This window comes from Marmota flaviventris, chromosome 10 (assembly GCF_047511675.1).
Source record: "Marmota flaviventris isolate mMarFla1 chromosome 10, mMarFla1.hap1, whole genome shotgun sequence".
NCBI lineage: Eukaryota > Metazoa > Chordata > Mammalia > Rodentia > Sciuridae > Marmota > Marmota flaviventris.
In genome coordinates this window covers 1,285,227-1,306,968 of record NC_092507.1, presented here as the reverse complement: position 1 = coordinate 1,306,968, position 21,742 = coordinate 1,285,227, and the positions used below count along the sequence as shown (strand labels likewise).

The 21,742-nt window shown below is 61.1% G+C and overlaps 1 protein-coding gene across 1 annotated transcript; it reads left to right on the top strand.

Annotated features, from left to right (window-relative positions):
- Positions 1-1,108: 1,108 nt before the first annotated feature.
- Ttc34 (tetratricopeptide repeat domain 34) lies at positions 1,109-21,742 on the top strand. Its single transcript, XM_027947444.2, has 8 exons — positions 1,109-1,889; positions 7,091-7,925; positions 9,288-9,513; positions 10,668-10,872; positions 11,902-12,068; positions 18,608-18,878; positions 19,680-19,894; positions 21,215-21,742. Exons 1-8 carry the CDS (start codon positions 1,109-1,111, stop codon positions 21,740-21,742), a joined length of 3,228 nt encoding a protein of 1,075 aa, XP_027803245.2.

Sequence of the window (21,742 nt, the reverse complement as noted above, 5' to 3'; positions counted from 1 at the left end):
CAGGCAGTGGGTGGGTGGGTAGCAAAGGCCTTGGTGGCAGGGCAGAGTCTTAAGGTGCAAGTACAGACCTGAGTGTTGGGTGGGGTTCACCCTGGGTAGCGTTTCACCCCTTCGTGGGGGCGACTTCCCGTCACCCCAAGACCCCCCACCCTCTGAGCCCAAGAGTCCTTTCTCTGCCCTAAGATGACCAGGGATAAGGGCCTGAGGCAGGGCACAGAGGGGCCCTGCCTGAGCGGGGCTGGGCCGCCAGGCCGGGAGGGAGGGTGTTGACGCTCTCCAGGGCAACAGGAGGCTCTGCCTGGGCCCAGCCTCTGGGCAGTGTCCACTGGAGGCTCTGCAGAACCCAGCAACCAGGCTGCTGTGGAGCCACCCAAGCCCTCTACCCAGCCAGGAGGAGTGGGGTTGCCCGGGCCGCGGCCCCCCAGCACAGGGCCGGCTCCGCCTGGGGCGCAGGGACCTGAGTGAGTCTGTGAGTGTGCACACCTGTGTCTCCGTGTGCCAGGGAGGGTTCGAGGGATCCTTGTTTGTGGTCCCTGGGGACTAAGAGGGTCCAGGCCCTGAGTCCTTCAGCTCAGCAGTGGGGAGGGAGGGGCTGGCCGGGGCCTGGAACCCCCAGAGCCAAGCCCCATGGCGTGGGCCAGCATTGCCCCCATCCCCACCCCAGAGCCAGGCAGGTCCCCACGGTGCCCAACCAGGTCACCCAGGTGTGAGCAGGGCGCAGGCCCTGGTGGGGGCTGCCAAGGCTGCACGGCCTTCCTGAGGCCCTGCTGGGAGGGGCAGGGGTACAGCTGGGCGTCCCCTCAGACCACCCAACTCCCCCCAGTGGGCCTCAGGGGCAGGTGCTTTCAGAGAGACCCGAGCAGGCAGGGTCGGCCCCCTCGGTGCAGGAGGGACCCCTGGTGGACCCCAGCCCCGAGAACCACCTGCTGAGGGGGCGCTGCAGTGCACTGACCCTGAGGTCTCAGTGAGGCCAGTCAGGGGAGGCTGCCTGAGGCTGGTCTTGGGTGGCCAAAGGGCCAGTGGATGTCCACCACCTGGACCCTAACCCCAGCCCCCTCCAACAGGCACCCGTGAGGATGGACATGGGCCAGGGGGGCCCCCAGGTGTGATGTCAGCCCAGGAGCTCGTGGCCGGCCTCTGCCGGAAGGGGGACCAGCACCTGGCCCTGGGGGACCCCCTCCTGGCCACGGCCTTCTACCTGGCTGCCTTCAGCTGCCACGCCCCCTCAGCCGTGCAGAGGCTACAAGGGGCACTGGCCGAGGCTCGGGGAGCACCTGTGGTGGCCACCCTGGAGGCCTGGTGCTGTGGGGACAGCCGAATCCCCACCATCCTCTGGGACGGCATGGCAGTGGTCTCCCTGACGGGGGCTCTGGCCTCTGCCTTTCTCGGTGCCCTCTGCCCTGACCACCCGGCGGCTGTCCTGCACTCACTGGCCGGGCTGCTGGCTCATGGGCGCCACAGGGAAGTGGCCCAGCGCTGCACTGCCCTGCTGGACGCTCACTCCCAGCAGGCCCTGGAGCTGCAGCTGACCCGCGCCCTGGCCCGGGTCCTGTCTGGGGAGCAGGCAGGCGCCGGCGTGGCCGACTATCTCCAGGCCTTCGCCTCGAGCGCAGCCCGGACCGCGGCCTTCGTCCACACCCACCAGCGTCCCTACCTCCCCACGCTGCTCAGCACCCTCCGGGACCATGTCTCAGCACAGCCGCGGGCCACGGTCAGCGACGGCCAGCAAGAGGCTGACTGCCGGGGCCTCCTGGCTGCCCTGGACCCCGAGGGCACCTGGAGTGAGGTCCTGTCACCAGAAGCGCTGCTCCACGGTGGCAGGTATGAGGACTGCCTGGCCGCCTGCAGCAGGGCCCTGCAGTTGGACCCCGCGAGGGACAGACCCCAAGGTAGGGAGTCCTGGTCCCCGCGAGGATGCTGCCCCCTGGGTTAAGTCGGCCTGGGGCGGTGGGGGGGGTTGTGCCAGGGCTGGGCCTCCACAGGGACAAGACAGGCAGGACCTGGCCTTCCAGAGCACCCAGAAAAGGAACCAAATGGAGCGTGCAGGTCCACTCCAGGCAGTGGTCAGGGCAGGCTTCCTGCGGGAGGGGCCTCGGAGCTGAGAGGGGCTCCAGGCAGCAGAAGCGAGGCATGAGGCGGCCCTGGGGAAGAGAGCGCTTGCACCTCAGCACAAGGGGCCAGCGTGGCCGTCGGGGACGGGGAGCACGCAGACGGCAGCCATGGCCGAGCCCGCACTCTGAAGGACTGGTTTCACCCTCAGAGCCACCCAAGGGTGTCCAACGTAGAGTGAGAGGAGTCGCACGTTTAGCTTCTTTGGAGGTCGTGTGGGGTGTGCCATAGGAGCTAAGGGGAGTGAAGAACCTGCAGGGAGACTGGGAGGCTGGTCCAGGCAGGGAGGCTGGGAGGTCGGAGACTGGGAGGCTGGTCCAGGCAGAGAGGCTGGGAGGTCGGAGACTGGGAGGCTGGTCCAGGCAGAGAGGCTGGGAGGTAGGAGAATGGGAGGCTGGTCCAGGCAGAGAGGCTGGGAGGTAGGAGAATGGGAGGCTGGTCCAGGCAGAGAGGCTGGGAGGTAGGAGAATGGGAGGCTGGTCCAGGCTGGGAGGCTGGGAGGTAGGAGACTGGGAGGCTGGTCCAGGCAGAGAGGCTGGGAGGTCGGAGAATGGGAGGCTGGTCCAGGCAGAGAGGCTGGGAGGTAGTAGAATGGGAGGCTGGTCCAGGCAGGGAGGCTGGGAGGTCGGAGAATGGGAGGCAGTGACAGTCATCCCCAGGCTCTCGGGCAAGAGATGATGGATCTCAGGTCAGGGAGAAAGGTTGCAGCAAAGTGGTGGGTCTGAGAATCACTGACTTAGAAACAAGACTATGGACAGATTTAATGGTGGAGAGAGAGGAGTGGAGCAGGAGAGCCAAGGATCATTTAAGAGTCGGTTGAAAACTGGACCAGGGAGAGGAGGGGAGGAGCAGGTAGGAAAAGGGGTGTCATAAGTGCTAGACATTCTCAGTGTATTAGCCAGCTTTCTGTTACTATCACTAAACAGCTGAGATAATGCACCTACAAAGAGAAATGGTTCCTTGTGGCTCATCATTTGAGGTTTGTTTGTGACTGATTGGCCTTGCAAACAAGGACATTTTCAAGACCGAGGGTGCACAGTGCCAAGGCTACTGGTGACCTCCACAAGGAGCGTGAGGAAGAACCAGGTGGAAAGAACAGAAAAGTGAAAGAAAAGTTATTTCTGGAAATAACTTTTCTGAAATCCTCCACTGTAAGTTATCAGAAAATACTCAGTAAAGAGTCCTGGGCCTCTGGGAGAGTAGGGCCCTCGGCACCCAGAGCACAGCTCGCAGTGGCTGATGAATGAATGGGGGCATCAGCCACCCCAGGATGGAGGGGGCTCCCACCTGGGCCGTCGTACATGGACAGGCACAGGATGGTAGCTACAGCCTCTGGAATGTGTGTGCAGGAAACACCCAGCCCCGCCCAGGGCAGGCTTCCAAGAGCAGGGCCATGTCTGCCAGGGGGCTCCCAGGAACCGCGGGCCAGTCGGCCCAAGTCACCCAGGGCAAGGGGGTCGGCCTCTCCAACACAGACACGCCTCAGGGGCAGAGAGGGAGCTCTCTCAGCTGCTTCCAATTGGGCCCCATTTCTTAAAGGTTCTGCCACCTTCCAGAGTGCCACAGGGTGGGGACACTTGGGCCTAAGAGGGGACAGAGGATCAGCCCATAGGCATGTGAGAAAGGCCCACTTAGACCCTCCCACTCAGTCCTGACAACAGATGGATATAGTCATGTGAGTGACCCCAGGTAAGACCAACAGAAGAACTGCCCACATCAGCAGCTCAGCTCAAATTTAAAAAGAACCATGTGCCAATAAAAACAGCTGTTGTTTTCAGCCAAGTGCAGTAGCTAGGCCTATAATTCCAGAAACTCAGGAGCCTGAGGCAGGAGGATCACAAGTTCAAGGCCAACCTGGGCAACCTAGCAAGGCCCTGTCTTGAAATAAAAGAAAATTTTAAAGGATGGGGGATGTAGCTCGGTGGTAAAATGCTCAGGTTCCACCCCAGTACAACCAGGGGGAAATCTGCTTATTGTTTTGAGCTGCCAAGTTTGGGGGTCGCTAGGTAATAGTGCTTAAAACTGATAAAACTTCTGAGTCAAAGCCTTTCCTTTGGACAGCGTAATTGTCCAAGTTTATGAGGTTTTGGGTGTTTTGACACAAGTGCACAAGTGTTCTGACCCAATCAGGGTGACTAGCCTTGTCCTGTGCAAAAAAGTGAACTCTAGGTGGATCATATCAATAGCTAAATCTCAGTTTCTAAAAGAAAATGTCAGAGGATATAAACAAGAGCTCTGTGAACAGCTGGGTTTCTTTGGACACAAAAAGCGGAAATGGTAAAGAAAAATCAGACATATTTCATTAAATTAAAAACTGGAAACTTTTGTTTTGAAAATGGAAGGACAAGCCACAGAGAGGCTTGTGGCTTTCCAAGCAGACGATGGGCAAAGGTTCGGCACGCAGAGGATGTGGAGGACGCCTACCTATCCATCAGAAAGGCCCAACAAGAGCTGCACAGGCCTTCCCCGAAGAGAGAACACAGATGGCTGATAATCCATGCAGAGCAGGCACCTCACAGTAATGAGAGCGAAGCAAACGGGAACAGCGAGAAGCAGGCCTCCTGCCTCCAGATCGGGGGGATTAATTAGTGAGTCTCACGAGTAATCAGGAAAATGAAAATTAAAACAACAACAGACAGATCATAAAAACTGTTCAGTACAGCAGAATCTGCTTCCAATAACATGGAATAGCTTCAGTGCACACGTGCCTCACAGATGACCATGACAGAACATCAAAGGCAACCATTCGAAGGTGCAGCCGGGAGCCAGCTGACCCTGGAGGACGAGGGTGAGCCGGGAGACGCACACACTGAGGCTTTCTGCTTCGGGGCTCCTCGGCCCATGCATCCCGGCACAACAGCAAGCTGCAGTTTGATTGGTCTGAGATGACAAGGGACAGAGTTCAGAGCTGGGAAAAGGGGACTGGAGGAAACTCCCGAGACGGAGCCACAGAAGCAGGCAAGATCCAAAATGTGTCCATTCAATCCACTTAAGTCCTCGGCTGACCATTGACGTGCCATTCATGGGGAAGATGAGGTCGTCTGAAAAAGCAGCAGATGGAAGTGGAGATGTCAGGTCAGAGAGGAGGAGGTACAATTTGAAGTCTGAACCCAACCTGTTGCTAAAAACAAAATGCAACCCCTTCAGAAGAACATAACTAAATCTAGCATCTCTATAACACCTTAATGAGATAACTAGCGTACAATTTAAAAAATACCAGATGGGGCTGGGGATGTAGGTCAGTGGTAGTATGTGTCTAGTCCCAGCCACTAAGGAGGCTGAAGTAGGAGAATAGCCTGAGTCTGGGAGTTTGAGGCCAGCCTGGGCAACATAATGAGATCCTGGCTCAAACAACAGGAGAGGAGAGGAGGCGAAAAGAGAAAAGAGGAGAAGAGAGAAATAGAAATTCTAGAATTGAAAAATGCCATAACTGAAAAGAAAAATCATAGCGTAATGGAATAGAAGGGTCAGCACAATCCAAGACAGACTCTAAAACAGAAGGAAAATGAGCAGAGCCTCAGTGACCTACAAGGTGGTATACAGAAGGCTGCTGTGTATAACTGGAGCCTTGGAGGGGAGAGGCACGCTACCATGTGGGTAAGCAACAACTACTCTCCTCAGCCCCCAGGGCTCCCTCCAGCCGCAACGTCCTAGGGTCCATGAACTATTGCAGAAATCAGGGCTAGAGTTGCTTTAGTTCAAGCATCAGTGACCAACAGGAAAGGCCCCATTTCCTTTGCTTTGGCACCAGAACTGGACAGGGTGACCCCGCTGTTGGTTAGCCAGTCTTGGGGTGCAAGACGCTTTTTTCTTGGTTATGCTAACCCTGAGTTAAACCTCAGCCCTGTGAGTACGGACGGTAGCGATCCCCATCTGGACACAGGGATGGATTATGGGCCATATCATCTGTTATGGGCTGGATCTGAATGTCCCCAAAAGCTCAGTGTGTCAAAGGCTTGGTCCCCAGTGCAGTGAGGTCCAGAGCTGGGCTTTGGGGTTGGATGGTGGGCTCCGACCTCAACAGGGCGTCATCCCTTGAGAGCTGAACGGACTACTGGGAGGAGGTAGCAGTGGAAGGCAGGAGGGACATGGCTGGAGGGTGTTGGTCACTGGGGGCGTGCCCTGTGGCTTCACCTGCCCCACCATGATGTGCCCCCCTGCCTCAGGCCACAGCAATGGGGTCGACAGATCATGGGACTGAAACCTCCAAAACTGGAGCTGGAATGAGTCTGTCCTCCCTGAAGTTATTTTTCTCAAGTATTTTGGTCACAGTGATGGAAAGTGACCCAGAGATGAGCCCCACCTAATAGTGCAGGGAAGGAACCTGAGACCTGGCCAGAGTCAGTCAGTGGCCCCAGTCTGCCTGCTTGGGGCCTCTGGGTGCCATTGCCTCTCTCCTGCACCTGGGGGAGATGGGCTTCATACAGGGAGTATCCAGTCCCAAGAGGCCCGAGAAGGCAGGACACCAAGACGTGTGTGCAACAGTGGCCACCGTGGTCAGAGCCTGAACGCCAGTGCTCACCTGGCAGGTGAGGAGGTCGCCAGTCCCTAAAGAGGACATTCAGTCCTAACTCCTTCACTCAGATCTCAGGGGAGGCCAGGCACCGTGGCCACACGTCGAGTCCCAGGGACTGGGGTGGCTGAGGCAGGAGGATCCTAAGTTCAAGGCCGGCCTCAGCAACTTGGCCAGATTCTGTCTCAGAAACTAAAGGGACTGGGAATGGAGTTGTGGCCGAGCACCCCAGGGCTCATTCTGGGTATGACCTTCCTGGCTGTGGCTTGGTTCCGAGCCTGCTGGTTGCTGTGGCACTTGGGCGCCTCCTGCCGGGCTGGTCTGGCAGTGCCACGCCCTGGGCTCCTGGGAGCCTGCAGGGAGACGCCCGAAGCAGAAAAGTGCTTGGAGCGAGGGTCCAACGCTGCGCGGTAAGGGGCTGCGGCGGCGGGAGCTCCTCCAAACAGGGGCGCTTCTGTTTCTCTCCAGATGAGCGCGGGGCAGCCCTGCTGGTCACACGCGCAGCGGCGGCCTTCTTCCTGGGTGGCCGAACCCACGACGTGCTGCAGGACCTGCACCAGGCCTTCCGCGAGAGCCCGTCCGCGGCGCGGAGGCAACTCCAGGCGGTGCTGTCAGCCGCAGACCAAGAACGCATCCGAGTCCAGGCTCAGGAGACCGCGGACGCGGGCTTCGCCCACTTCCAGGAGGCTGTCCGGAGTCGTCCCCAGCTCCGCGAGGACGCGGGACGTGAGCTGCTGGTCCCGGTCACCCACGCGCTCCGCCTCCTGCTTCGCTTGGAGCCCGCAGGGCAGCGAACTGTGCTGGGCACCCGCCTGGCGGAGTGCCTGCTGCTGGCTGGGGACGTGGCAGGAGCTCGGGCTCTGTGCGAGCGCCTCCTGAGGCCCAGGCACCCCGGAGAGCTTGCTGGGGACAGTGCGCCCCTGAGGGCGCTGCGTGGCTTCTGCGCGCTGCACGTGGGCGACACCCACGGCGCCAAGGAGGACTTCCAGGCGGTGGTGGAGCAGGGGGCGCCGCATCCCGGCGGCTGTGTTCGGGCGCTGTGCGGCCGTGGGCTGCTGCGGGTGCTGGCCGGCAGCGCCTTCCTGGGCGCGCTGGATTATGTCACTGCGTGCCGGCTGCAGCCCGAGGAGGCGCTGATGGCCGCCAAGGCCTACGTGCCCTGGAACCAGCGCGGACTGCTGCTGACCGTGCTGCGGGAGGAAGGCCGCAGGATGCTGCTGCGCGGGTGTGGCCCCGGCCCTGCGGACGTGCCCTCCTGCAGGAGCAGAGCTGCTGAGATGGACGGCCCTGTGGTACAGGAAGGGTGAGAGCTGGCCCCGCCCAAAAGGGGGCTGCCGCTCCATTCGGGTCTCCTGGGAGGTAGAGGGTTTTGTTCCTGTTTACAGGTGAGTAAAGCCAGGCAGCATGTCTGGGTGGTTTCCCTGAGCATCCGGGACGATTCAGCCCCAGATTTGAGCTTAGGGTCTCAGTCTGTGAGCATCCTGCACTGTGGGCTTCCTGTCCCTAGGAAATCAGAGACTCAGACATGGAAAGGAAACAGTAAAACTCAACGTGTCAGCCCGCTGCGGCATTTCTGTCTAGAGGTTTCTTTTTGTGCATATACAACACATCTGTGCGATGTATGTAGTTTGTAGTCTACTTTCTTGCTCCAATAGATCATGAAAGTCCTTTGTTGGTAAACACGCCTCCAGGCAGCAGTGTGGGGTCCTGAGGCTGCTGGCCAGTACTCCTTCCTTCAGCCCCAGGTCCTTTGCTCTCGGTCGTAAGGCATGGTGGGAACATCCTGTGTCCACCACGTCTCCTCCTTCAGTGGAGAGTGGAGCTCCTGATGGAGAGCAGCCCCAGGGCAGGGTCCTGGACCTCTGAGCTCCCTGCCCTGCCCACCCGGCACAGCCCCCACCCCTGCCCTGGGGCTTCCTGCACAATCCTTGCTAACCGAGCAGACACCAGCCTCTAGCTGCTCCAGTGTGCACTCTGGTGGGTCGCTGGGAGGTGGGAGAAGGCAGCGAAGTGAACAGCCTCCAGACAGGGGCCTCCAGACAGGGGCCTCGGCCCATCACTGCAGCCACCCGATGCCGGCCTCTACTCTAGGCCTCATTTGACGTGTGCTTGCACTTGCTGGTGGGGAGGAAGGGTTACCAGCAGTTGACTTTGGCTGTGCCGATGAAGAAAGGACCTGGAACTTACCACAGCTGAGCTTCTCCCCGAGGGTCCACTCAAGTCCCAGGCTCCGGCCTCTTCTGGAGTGGAAGTTCAGGACGTTCCCATGTGGACACCAGGAACATCCCAAGTGCATCCTGCCTGCCAACAGCTCACCCTTGAGCCCAGCAGGGCCAAATTGTTAACCCACATTTTTGCAGAAAAGGAAATCCTGAGGTCTACTCAGGGTCAGTGCTACTACTGACCGTTACGTGAACTCACCCTTCCTGTGCCACAGTGCCTACCCGTGGGGTGATGGGAAGACCCGGCGGGAGGGTGAGGGCTGAGGGGCCATGCTGGAAACAGCAGCATGGACTTAGGTACATTGTGGTGTGAGGGTCATTCCTCAGCTCCGCCCTGCCCTGGCCACACAGCAGACAGTGGGCTGCGAGCTGGCCCAACCTGCTGAGCAGCTGGGCAGGGCATAGGGAAGGGGCTGGCCCACCCTGAGCCACTCTTTCCACAGGGATGCCCGTGGCGTGTACCAGCTGGCCACGATGCTGATGGAGCTGGACGTGGAGGACGAGAACTCACAACTCCTGGCAGCCGATGCCCTTTACCGCCTGGGCCGCCTGGACGATGCCCACAAATCTCTGCTGGTGGCCCTCTCCCGGAGACCCCAGGCAACCCCCGTGCTGGCACGGCTGGCCCTGCTACAGCTGCGTAGGGGCTTCTCTTACGATGCCAACCAGGTGAGAAGGCTCAGGTGCACTACTGCAGGGCAGGTGGAAATGGGCACAGCTCTGCGGAGGGCAGCAGGCCTCCTGTGGGCCCCGCTCAGCACCTACAGCCTGAAAACCTTGTTCAGCCCCAGCTCTGCTTCCTGCAGCCCCTCTTACCTCTCTGACATCAGTCTGTTCATCTATGCCCTAGTCCTGCAGGTTGTCTTGGTAATTAGCTGGAACAGGTACCCTAAGGCCTGGCAGGTTGGCTTTGGCTGTGGTTATGAAGAAAGGACCTAGAACTTATCACAGCTGAGCTTCTCCCCGAGGGTCCCACACAGGCTAAGCTTGGACATGGTCCTGTTGAGGTGGAGGGGCAGGGAAGGGACCCAGGCCTTCAGCCCCGCCTGCCTTCCTGCCTCCAAGACCCCTCTGCTCCTGGGGTGGCAGAGCCTCTCCTGCCTCCCTGTTGTGGAGGCTCCTGCTTGGGCCAGAGGCAGCTGGTGATGTTGAGGAGGGCTTCAAACTCTGGAGTCCAGGAGGAGGCACCAGCCAGCCGCTTTCTGCTCCTGTGCTGGTTTGGAATCCTGACCCCCTTGCCCTGGGCAGAGAGTAGGAGGGAGGGACACCCTGGAACTTGCTATCCTTCCACCCTGCCCTGGGGCCAGTGTCTGCACCAGAGGCCAGAAGGGGGCAGTATTGGGTCTCCTGGGGCAGAGCCCCGGAGGGAGAGGTTGTGTCTGCCTGGGGTTTTGCACTGCCCAGAGCACAGCTGACCCTGCCTGGCCCGCCCTGGATTCTTCTCCACACCTTTGGAGTGGCTCCCTGAGCCTCTGATGGCTCGAAACCCCTTCCTGGTCAGGCCTCCTCCAGGAGGCTCATAGAGGTGGGCTCTCCCCCCATGGTCAGAGGAGGTCCAGGCTCAGGCACGTGAGGGCTCCACCCTGCCCTGGCCACACGGCCGACAGGGGGCTGCGAGTGCAGCTGGAGCCCCCTCGTTCCTGTGGTCCACTGGGGACCAGACCCTGCGTCGGGGAGCCCCGCCCCTTCCAGATGGGGAGACAGGCAGAGAGGCCCCTGGGCTGGAGGAGACGGGGCCTGGTGGGCAGGGCGTGCTGGCCATGGGGCAGTGAGCAGGAGCAGAGGCAGGCGGTGGTGGCAGCGACTCTCTCGGGCCCCAGCAGCTGGTGAAGAAGGTGGTCCACTCTGGGGACACAGCCTGCCTGCAGCCCACCCTGGACGTCTTTCGTCACGAGGACCGGCTGCTGCTGCAAAGCCACTGCCACACACGGGCCCTGAGCATCCTGCGAGCGAAGCCGAGCGGGGTGGACAGGGAGGCCCACACCAGGGAGGCCATCGCCTACCTCTCTCTGGCCATCTTCGCTGCGGGTAGGAGAACCCTTCCTGCCCAGGGGTCCAATCCTGTGCCAGCTACACGGGAGACATGGGGCTGAGGACAGCTGGCTTCCCAGGTCCATGGGCCCTGGGAGCCCCTGTGGGATGGACAGTGGGGCCGCTCACTGAGAACATGCCACGGCCCAGGAAGGGTCTGGGCCAGCTGGGGCCTGAGCTGTGCCCTGCCTGGCTCCTGGGCTGCTGTCCATGCTGTCTCGGCCCCGGGGTGAACAGACCCTTTCCCAGCTCCTCCTCTCTCTCCAGTGAGGGGACCCGAGATGCTGGCTCCCCTGAGACCTCCCAGAAATAGTACCTGAGGCTTCAGGTGCCCACACAGTCTCCAAGAGGCCAAGCTGCCCACCCGGGGGCTAGGCACGGGGATGCTGCTGCCCTGCATTGGCCCCAGGTATAGGCAGGCCCTGTGCGTCTTAGAGTGGGGTGTTCGGTGCTGTGTGGGGCACGAGGCTCAGAGGAGGGAGGGTCTCTCTCAGGCTCACGGCAGGCTCCTGGGTGCACGGCGCTGGTACAGACCCAGGTCAGACTGCAGGGGCTTCCGCCTGCCCTCGAGCAGGTGCCAGCAAGCCTGCGTGAGGCGCCTGTGACGGCGGGGAAGGGACAGGCTGAGAGCAGCCTCAGGCCCAAGTCGCTCTCCCCTGCATCTGGCGCTGGACAGACACCCAGAAGTGGGTGGTGGTGGTTCCTCTCTGGGGAGGGCCTCCTCCTCCTGGCGGGTGCAGGATCCTCCTCGCTGCCGCCCAGAGCCTCACACCCTCCCCAGCCACCCCGGGAATCCCCGTCCCCCTCGCCTGGCCTCACTTCAGAGACAGGGCAGTGCCCCTGCCTCTTCAAGGTCCCTCAGTGTCCACCAGTCCTCCCAGATGCCGCCCTCCTAGAGGGCTCCCTCCCCCTGCTGCCCAGTGGAGTGTGAGCTCCCCACAGTGGACCCCCCAGTCTGGGCACCAGGAGGGACACTGGACAAGTGGCCAGTCACAGCCATGTCCTAACCATGCCCACTTCCTACAGGGACGGAGGCCAGTGAGTCCCTACTCGTCCGAGCCCGCTGCTATGGGCTCCTCGGCCAGAAGAAGACCGCTGTGTTTGACTTCAACTCCGTGCTGCGGGCCAGGCCGGGGAATGTGCAGGCTCTGTGTGGACGGGCCCTCGTGTACCTGGCCCTGGACCAGCTGCAGGTGCCAGGCCACTCTCCCCTCTGGGGCCAGGCAGGTGGGGCAGGGAGGCCAGGGCAGTGCCTTCTTCCTGCACCCAAGGAGTGCCAGCAGGGCCAGGTGTCATGAGCCGTGACGTGCCATCAGAACTCCCTCCTCCTCACCTGCACTGCAGGCCGCAGGAGCCGCACCCCACAGGGCCACCTCCAGGGAGCCCCACTCTTCCACGACTCCTGCACAGACACGTGTGCAAGCCCTAAGGGGTGGTGGAGCCTCCCCAGCTTAAAATAGTTCCATAACGGCTGCAGGTGTCCCTCTACAGGGGCGTAGGCCACGAGGGGTCCCCTCCACTGCACAGTCTGATGCACAGAGCCCCGTGTTAGAAAGGATTTACAGGACGGGTGCAGAAGGAGTAAGTCCTGTCTGCCGTGGGTGCAGCCAGCAGAGCCCTTGGAACTTTGATCTGACCTAAATTACCTGCTTTTTAGGAGAGAAATGATATACTTAAGACCTTCTGCAGTAACTGCTCCAATTCAGGATAAAATGTTGGGAGCCAGGCGGACAGGAGGAGAGGTCTGGCTCACACCAGCAGCCGTGTGCTGGAAGACAGTTTCTGCTTGTTGCTTTGTGGACACTCCTTGTTTGCACACTCCCTGTGTGTGCGGAAGGGCACCCTCTGGGGTCTGCTTCTGGGCAGGGGTGTTGGGTCCAGGGTCGGATAGGCAGCCTCAGGCCGATCGCTCTGCCTCTCGCGCCCAGTCTGCCCTCTGTAGAAGTGGGGAGCTAAGGAATCACCAGGGGCTCAGGAAGCACTCGGGGATGGATGGAGATGAAATCACAGTGCACCAGACACACGGGACAACGCAGGCAGGACCAAGGGACGTTCACGGCCACAGCCTGCACATTACAAGACAAAGATCCCAAGTCACCAATCCTACGATTTAGGGAACACTGAACCCAAAGCAGGCAGAAAGAAAGAAAGGAGGAAGGTTAGAGATAAAGTTAAGACTAGAAAAACAATAAAATTGATGAAACCCAAAGTCGATTCCTCGGAAAAGTCAAAGCGGACAAACCATTAGGTGGATGGACTTAAAAAGAGAAGAGACTGTAGTCCCAGCGACTCAGGAGGGTGGCAAGTTCAGGGCCAGGCTCAGCAGCTTAGCAAGGCCCTGTCTCAAATAAAAATAAAAAATTTTAAAGGGCTGGGGATTCGGCTCAGGGGTAAGAGCCCTTGGGTTCAATCCCTGGTACGAGAGAGAACTCGGATCTCAGCCCAGCACTGAGGTGGGTCATGAGCACCAGTCCTACAGGAGAGAGGGACACAGGAGGGAGCCAGGAGGAGCTGCTCGGCAGGACAGCCGACAAGCAGGTGGACAGAGCAAGAGGGTCAGGAAGAAACGGAAAAGCCTAGGGACACCCAGGGATACTGACGAGGCTGGGCCAGTCGCCGGACGAGTGTGCAAGGCCCCCGGGCCTGTGCGGCCCCCCGGGGAGTCTCTGAACAGTCAGAGACTCAACACCAACTCTTCTCAACTTTTCAAAAAAAACAAAGAAGAAGAGGGAGAAGTTCCTAAGTCACCCAGAGGCCAGCGACACCCAACCCCAAGACCAGGCCCACAGTACGTGAAAACCCGAGGAGTGCCCTGACAGACACCAGTGTCAGCGTCCTCAGTAGAACAGCAGAAAGTCAGCCGTGTGCCAGGAGGTCACACACGACCGGGGAGATGTGTCCTCGGCATGTGAGGAGGTCCCACATGCAGTCCCCCCCAGGGTCCCCGCATTAGCAGAACACAGGAAGCAGGAGGTGACCCACGGAGCAGGAGCAGTACAGGACGGAATCCAGCCGCTTGTGTTGAAAACTGCCAGCAGAGCAAGGTGGAAGGAAGGACCTCGGCGTGACCAGAGCCCGTGTGTGAGCCCACAGCGGACGTCTCACCAGACGGAGGGCTTTCCTCAAGGGGAGCGGCAGCAAGGCCACCTCCACCCCGCCCAGCGCTGACACTCAGGTCAGCTGCCGAGAGGGAGGAGTCCCCCAGAATCTACCAGCAGTCACAGGATTCAGGAAAACGGCAGGCCACCAGGTGGACCCACGGACCCCAGAGTGATTCACACTCACGGCACAACCTGAGAGGACATTCAGAAACCGTCTCAATGACAAGAGCATCCGATGACGAAATATTTAGGTCAACCCCTCAGGAAGTCAAGGATGCATAGGGTGGCAACTAGGACACATGGCCAAAAGAAAGTGACAGATCAGAGTGTTTCACGTTGTCACCGAGTCTGTGTCACCCTGTAGGCAGGAGCGCTCAGTGCAGACTCGGTGCAGTCCCTACCAAAATCCCCATGAGGGACTTGGGCGGGGCTCCGTGGTGGAGCGCTTGCCTAGCTCAGTGAGGCACTGGGTTCAATTCTCTGCACCACAAAAAAAAAAAAAAAAAAAAAAGATACATAAAGATATTATGTTGCCAGGTGCGGTGACCACGCCTATTATCCCAGCAGCTCAGGAGGCTGAGACAGGAGGACTGCGAGTCCAAAGCCAGCCTCGGCAAAAGCAAGGCACTAAGCAACTCAGTAAGACCCTGTCTCTAAATAAATGCAGTACAAAGTAGGGCTGGGGACATGGCTCAGTTGTTTACTGCCCCTGAGTTCAATCCCCGGGACTAAAAAAAAAAAAAAAAAAAAAAGATCGTGTCCATCTACAACTAAATTGTGTATTTAAAAAAAATGTTTTTTTATGGAAATAGAAAAACTCCCCCCAGAACTCACATGGAGCCTCAAGGGACTCCAAATATGCAAAACAGTTTAGAAAAAGAACAAAGCTGGGGCCTTAGCCCCTGCTCTCTCAGTCACGGTGAGCATCGCAGTGTGCTGCTGGCATGAGCCCCTGTGTCTGCAGGGCCAATGGAACGAGAGCCCAGAAATAACCCTCCACCCGTGTGGGCAGGCGACTTTTGGCAAGCCAAGACCAGCGGGGGAAGAAAACTATTCTCAATACACGATGCTGGGGAAACTGCATCCACATAAAATGCATCTGGACCCTCATCTCACACCATACGCAAAAAGTAACTCAAAATGGATAAAAAGTCCAAATGTAGTCATGCCTATCACCCCAGCAATTCAGGAGGCCGAGGCAGGAGGACGGCAAGTTTGAGGCCAGCCTCAGCAATTTAGCAAGACCCTGTCTCAAAAAATTAAGTAAATAAAAAGGGCTGAGGCTGCAGCTCAGTGATAAAGTGCCCCTGGGTTCAATCCCAGGATGGAAAAAAAAAAAAAAAAACAATTAACCATAAGACCTCAAACTTCAGAACTGTTAGACGGACACATGGGAAAAGCTTCACGACTTTAGATTTGGCCAGTTTCTTAGATGGACACCAAACCAGGCAACAAAAGAAAAAGTAGACCAATGAGACTTCAGGAATCCTGAGCACCGTCGTGCATCAAGGCACTGAGCCTACGAGCAGGTCACCAGGCAACCCCCGGCCAGGCCTGCCACCGACGCACCAAGCAGCCCAGTTCACAGGGGCCAAGGGCTTGAACGGAACTGCCCATAGGGCCAAGAAGCCCAGGGAAAGACGTCGAGCGGCACCGTCCTCAGGGAAACGCTCAGTAAGCTAAGGGATGCCACCATGCACCCGTCAGGAGGGTAACAGTCACGATTCTGAAGTGACCGGTGTGGTTGGGGAAACTAGCCTTGTGGAACTGTTGGCAGGAGTGCTCCATGGCTGGGCCACCAGGAAGAAGACCATTGGTGCTGACGCTGGAGCATCACGCCTCACGGAGAGCCCTGGTGGCCACTGATGGAGGAACGGAAAAGCAGAACAGTCCACCACTTGGGGGAATATTAGTCAGCCCCCAAAAAAGGAAGGGGATTCTGACACTCACTGCAGCAGATGAGGCTTGAGGACGGGGCACTCGGTGCAGGAAGCCAGCCAGAGACGGGGCCCTGAGGGAGGCACCCCCGGGAGTCCCTTCAGTAGGCATAGTCATGGGGACAGAAGCAAGAGGAAGGACTGAGCAGGGGCCGGGCCAGGAGTCCTCCTCAGTCTGCTGGGACGCTGCGCGAGGCCTGCACTGCACATGCCCAGAGCACGGCAGAAGCAGAGGTCACCTGCGCTGGGCCCACAGCTGAGCCGTGGCCAGGGCCAGGCAGGGCTGGGGATGCTGGAGTCAGCCTGCTCTACCCAAGAGCAAAGCCACACCTGGCCAGACCAGAATGGCCCCTCCCCGGTGACGGAAATGTCCACCAGAACAGAACCAGCACCGCCCAGCCCCAGAGCACAGGTCAAGAGCACGGGCCGCAGAGACCCAGGAAAGTGTGACGCCACCAGCAAAGCGCTGCTCAGCAGAAACAGGCCCCGGGCGGCTCCAGGCTTGGAAGGCACGGCAGGCGCCCAGCGCAGGGCCGCGAGCACGGGAAGGGGTGAGCCGGAGCCCAAGGCCCCAGCCTGGCTTAAGGGCAGTGGGAGGCCTCCAAAGAAGGGCCTGTGAGGAGGGCCCCTGAGGCCCAGCGGGGAGGCCGTGTCTAGAAGGAGTGTTCCAGGGGCCCTGAGGCCACGACCAAGCCGGCTCCACCCTGGACTCCCAGAGGAGCGGAGAGAGAGGGGCGGACACGCTCCCAAGGAGCAGGGACAGGGACCTCGAGACAGAGAGCCCGCGAGGCCCGCGAGGTCCTTTCCGAAGGCAAAGGAAGAGGCAGCAGCTCAGGAGCGGCCGCGGGGAAAGCAGCCCCAGTTGGTGGCGTCCAGCCTCTGAGGAGGCGAATCCCGCGGGAGCCAGAGCCCTGGGAACCACCCCTGAGTCACGCAGCTGCCCACTGCAGGAGGAGGCGCCCGCGGGGCCCGGTCCTCATTGGTACCCTCGACAAGCAGATGAATGGGATCCTCTGACTGTGATGGCTCAGGAAGATGGCGCCAAAGAGCTCCAAGCCCCAGCAGGGAAGGGCCTTGGTCTGGCGCGGGGCGGAGCCTGGTCTCCACCACAGCAGGGGACCTCCTCCCAGATACGGCACTGCTGAGTGCCACCTGCTGGAGTGCTGGGCCAGGAGCTGGGGGTGCTGCTGGCAGAGAATCCGCTGTGTCCCCACACCCCGGCTCTGGCAGGTCTTGCGCACCCATCCGTGGGGTGGGTGGGCCATCCCGACGGGTGACAGCCCCGCAGGGAAGAGGCACTGTTGCAGCCACTGCCAGGATTGCAGGGCTCCAACCCGGTACCCACCAGGCCGTGGGGTACCCCACCGCCTACGGGCCGAGGGGCATGACAGGCCCGCTTCCTGGTATGAGGCCTTCCGTGGGCCCCCAGTGGGGAGTCTCCCTGCACGAGGGACCCCGAGGGGCATGCCCCCTCCAGGAACGCCGCCCAGGTACAGGGACCACCCCCCCGGGAACGTGCCCACCAAGGCCCTGGACTCATGGTGACCTCCTCCGCTCCCTGCCTGATTCCTGAAAGGCTGAACGTAGCCCTTCCATTCCCTTGTGGCCTGAGACGCGTTTGTGACCAACTCTCCAGAGCATCGTAAGGAAAAGAAAAAGAAACAGCCCTCGGGGTGCAGAAGGGGACACCATCCCTGAAGCCTGTCCCAGGAGCGTCAGAAGCCACCACCAAGAGCTCCTACACACGTGGACACGCCGTGCGGGAGGTCAGCAGCGTGGCAGGGGAGGGAACTCGCCTTCGTGGCCCGCTGCCTGTGGAGCACCTTGAGGACGTGGGATCCGCGGAGCGAATGCCGACAACAGGACAAAGGGCACAGCCCCGAGGTCAACAGAGGGACAAAAATGGGATACTGAAAATACTCAGTTAACCCCACAGATCAGGAGGGGAGACAGAGGCCCCAGGACAGGGCAACTAGGGAAAGACGGAGGAAGATGGCCCCAGGCCCCGTGCCGGCCAGGACAGGAGCAGGTGGCTTACCATCTACTCATCAAGGCCCTCCCACAAGGCCTGGCCTCCGCCTGGCCTCTTGGCCTCCGGCCCTGGGCAGGGAGGCCTACATCTCAACAGCAAGCCCAACCCCCCCGCTTTCCTCCCTGTGTCTTGCTGCCCCTGGGGCACCAGCCAAGCCCACCTCTGTCCCACGCCCTCGGGGGGAGCCTTTCTGTGCCCCACACCAAGCCTCCCTTCCCAGAACCCCGGGGCACTTGCCAAACTGGGCTTCTGCCCCTGGGGTGCCATGGCCCAGGCTCTGAGGAGCATATGCCCGAAACCTGCCAACTCCAGAATCACCCGCTGGGAGGGAGCTACCCAAAGAGGGTGCCACGCACCTCGGGCAGGTCAGGGGACTGAACTTGGAGGACTGATGGGCAGGTGCAGGGTCTGGCCTCAAAAGGGGGTCAGGGCTGGTAACTGTGGGGGATGAAAGCCAGTGAGCTGGGTCCTTCAGATGCCCAACCAAAACTGGGCTGGCGCATGAGGCTGCAGCCATGGACGGCAGGGAAGGGCAGTGAGCTGGCGGGCAGACCCTGTAGGACCCCGGGAGAGGACCCGAGGCCCAAGAACAGGGATGTCCCTCCCGGCTGGGATGACTCCTGAGCCAGGCTTGCAGGACGCCGTCGACTCTCCCCTTGCAGGACGCCGTCGACGACGTTATCTCTGCCCTGCGACTCGACCCAGGGACCGTGGTCCCCGAGATCCGCTCTCTGAGGCCGGAAGCTCGGGTGCCACTTACCCAGGGCCTCCACTCCCGCTGCCGGGCCCTCCTGAGCCAGACTCTGGACATGGGGGTCTCCCTTGGGGACGAGGACACCCAGGGCCTCCTGGCAGTGGGACAGGCGCTGACCAGAATCGATGCCACTCAGCCCAGCTGGCACCTCCTCCTCGTGGACACACTCCTGGTGCTGGGTACGTGTCGGCCAGGAGTGGGGGACACAGACGTCTGTCCCACACCCCTGACCTGCTCTGTTCTTCTCTGTGAAACAGAAGAGCCATGGACGGCACTGGTCCTGAGGCCCCTTCACCCCAACTCCACGGCCTCAGCGCCCTCTGGCCCAGTCTGTGGGCAGGGCTCCCTCTCACCTGACCCTCTGGGCCCATCTGTGGGCGGGGCTCCCTCTCACCTGACCCTCTGGGCCCATCTGTGGGCGGGGCTCCCTCTCACCTGACCCTCTGGGCCCTCTGTGGGCCTCTCACAAGGAACCCTCCTGCCCCACACACTCATGCTGCATGAAGCAGGGATCCACTGTGGTCCAGAGGAGGTCGGCCCCTTCCTGGCCCACGTGTGCCGACTCCACCTCACCCTGGTGCTCGCCCCTACCTGAAGGGTGCTCTTGGCGCCCGCCTTTGCCCTCCAAGGGCTTCAGGGGCTTCTCCCCACCTCCTGCTGCTCACACCCACGTGCTCTGCTCCCCTGGCCCAGCCTTGCCCGAGGGCCTCAGGAGAGAAGGCCGTCCCTGTGGTGACCTCCAGGAGGGCAGTCAGAGCCCTGCTGCCCCACCAGGGGTCATGCAGCGGGGGCAAGGGCGGGTCTGCAGGTGGGTCCATGCAGCCTGGATGTGCTCCCGGTGTGCAGCTCCCAGCTCTGTCCTCGGGGCCGAGTCTGTCCCTCAGCTGCCCCTGCCAGCATGGAGCAGGGAAGGCATGTCTCACAGCCTGTGCGCTCCTCGTCCCCAGCCTCAGCCCCCACTGTCCTTCCTGGATCCACAGGCAGCTATGAGGAGGCCAGTGCTCCCCTGCAGGAAGCCCTGTGCTCCACACGCCCACCGGAGGCGGCCCGGGCCCGGAGAGGCCTGCTCCAGCTCAAGAAGGGAGCTGTCCCCGCTGCCGTCCAGGACCTGCAGTGTCTGGCCGAGGCGGACGCCCAGGACCTGCGTTTCCTACTGCAGCTCCTGGCGGCCTCGGAGCGGCACAGCGTGGCCCAGGTGTGCACAGATCCCCGGCAGCCACACTGGCCCCTCCACACAGCACGGCTGAGACCCTGGGCCACCACAGGGCACTGTCCTCTCCCCACTGCTGGGTTGCTTCCAGCTGGATGGGGTGAGCTGTGAGTAGGAGGTGCCGGGTCTTGCCCTGAAGACGGGCCTCTGCCCACCTCGGCACCACCTTGCCCACGCACAACCCCATAGCCTCTGGGCTTCTCTGCCTGGGGTGCAAAAGTACAGGTGACGGGGTGGAAAGGGGAGGACCCTCCCAGAGTTGGGCTGAGTCAGCAAGGGGCCTCCTCCAGGCCAGAAGCCCATCCCAGAGGCCAGCCCGGTCAGGGTCAGGAGGGCACCACAGGTGGGGAGGCCAGGACCACAGGCTTTGAGCTTTGGAGTCAGAGACCAAGGTCACATCCCAGCACCTGAGTGTGCTTCCCAGAGCTTCCCGAAAGGCTGGCCTGCAGCGCACCTTACTCCCCAGGTCCAGGGGAGCCGCGGAAGGCCACTGGGCCAGCAGGTTCACTGTGAAGTGTCCTGTGATTTCTGTCCCTAGCTGACTGAAGAAGCAGGGTCAGTGGAGAGGAGGAGGCATGGGGCAGCTTCCCAGTGTGGTCCTCAGCTCAGAAACGAAACTGCCTGGGGGCGGCAGGCCTAGCCAGCAATGACCGCCAGTCTAGCAGTCCAGAAAGGAGGGTTAAGGTGGACATGCTCACTAGCTGGCCTCTGGCCCACCCAGGTGCCCCCAGGGCCAGGGATGAGTCCAGCACACGGCAAACCCAGTGCATGGACATCCAGGGGCCTGCACCACGCTAGAGCGAGCCACAGGGAGAGCCGAGGGAGGACAGGTTGGCAGCATGTTTGGTCCCCAACCTTGACTTTGGTGCAGGGACTGCAACAAGGGGGAGCCAGTTTGTGCACAGCTGGCCCTCCCCTCCTGACCTTGGGAGGAGCTGCACCCAGGGCCTGGGCTGGGCAGAGGGCAGCTCGGCTCCTGTCCTAAGGGTCCTGGCAGCTCAGCAGGTGGTGGGGGCAAGCAGCAGCCCCTGGAGGGCCCACAGAGGTGGTTCTGAAGATCACCAGAGGCCTGCCAGGAGGTGGGGCTGTAAGGCCCCCGAGGGAGGACAGGAGATGCCGGTGTCCCAGCAAGAGGGGCAGCTGAGGAGGACACTTACAGACACTGGCAGCCTGAGCTGGGCCGAGCCGATTCCAGGACAGGGAGTGGCAGGGAGGCCCTTTACCCAGGCGCTGGCCCCCTCCCAAGGCCAGCAGCCTCGGCAGGGCTGACCCTGTACTCCCTACGCCCCTGTGTGTCCTCTGCAGGCAGCAGCCCAGGAAGCCAGCACCCTCCTGGACACAGGGCACCCCAGGCGGGCGCTGGGCTACTGCTCGTTGGCTGTCCTGGCTGGCGGTGGCAGGACCTGCCACCTGCGTCTACGGGCTGCCTGCCTGGCTGAGCTGCGGGAAGTTGACCGGGCACTCCAGGACCTGGACCACGTGATCCGGGAGGGAGCCGGGGACGGGGACCTGGCAAGGCGAGCCGAGGACTTCAGCTCCCGGGGCCGCCTGCTGCTGAGCCTGGGCGACGAGGAGGGGGCCACGGGGGCCTTCGCCCAGGCCCTCGAGCTGTCACCGGCCCTGGCGCAGAGCCGCCTGTGGGCGCAGCCGGGCCAGGCCCCCAGGGCCAGCACGTTCCTGCGTCTGGGCCAGTGCTGCCTGGAGGAGCAGCGCTACGGGGAGGCCCTGACGGGCCCCCAGAGTGGCCTCTTGGTGACCCCCCACCACGGCGGCCTGAGGAGGCTGAAGGCTCTAACCCAGAGGGAGACAGCCTCCGGCTGCCGGCTGCTCTGA

What these genes read in the sequence shown, in the direction of transcription:
- Ttc34 (XM_027947444.2), top strand. Translation starts at nt 1,109, where the DNA reads ATGTCAGCCCAGGAGCTCGTGGCCGGCCTCTGCCGGAAGGGGGACCAG. An exon ending in TCTGGCCATCTTCGCTGCGG is followed by an intron (nt 10,873 to 11,901) that starts GTAGGAGAACCC and finishes CACTTCCTACAG; the next exon opens with GGACGGAGGCCAGTGAGTCC. An exon ending in GGACACACTCCTGGTGCTGG is followed by an intron (nt 18,879 to 19,679) that starts GTACGTGTCGGC and finishes CTGGATCCACAG; the next exon opens with GCAGCTATGAGGAGGCCAGT.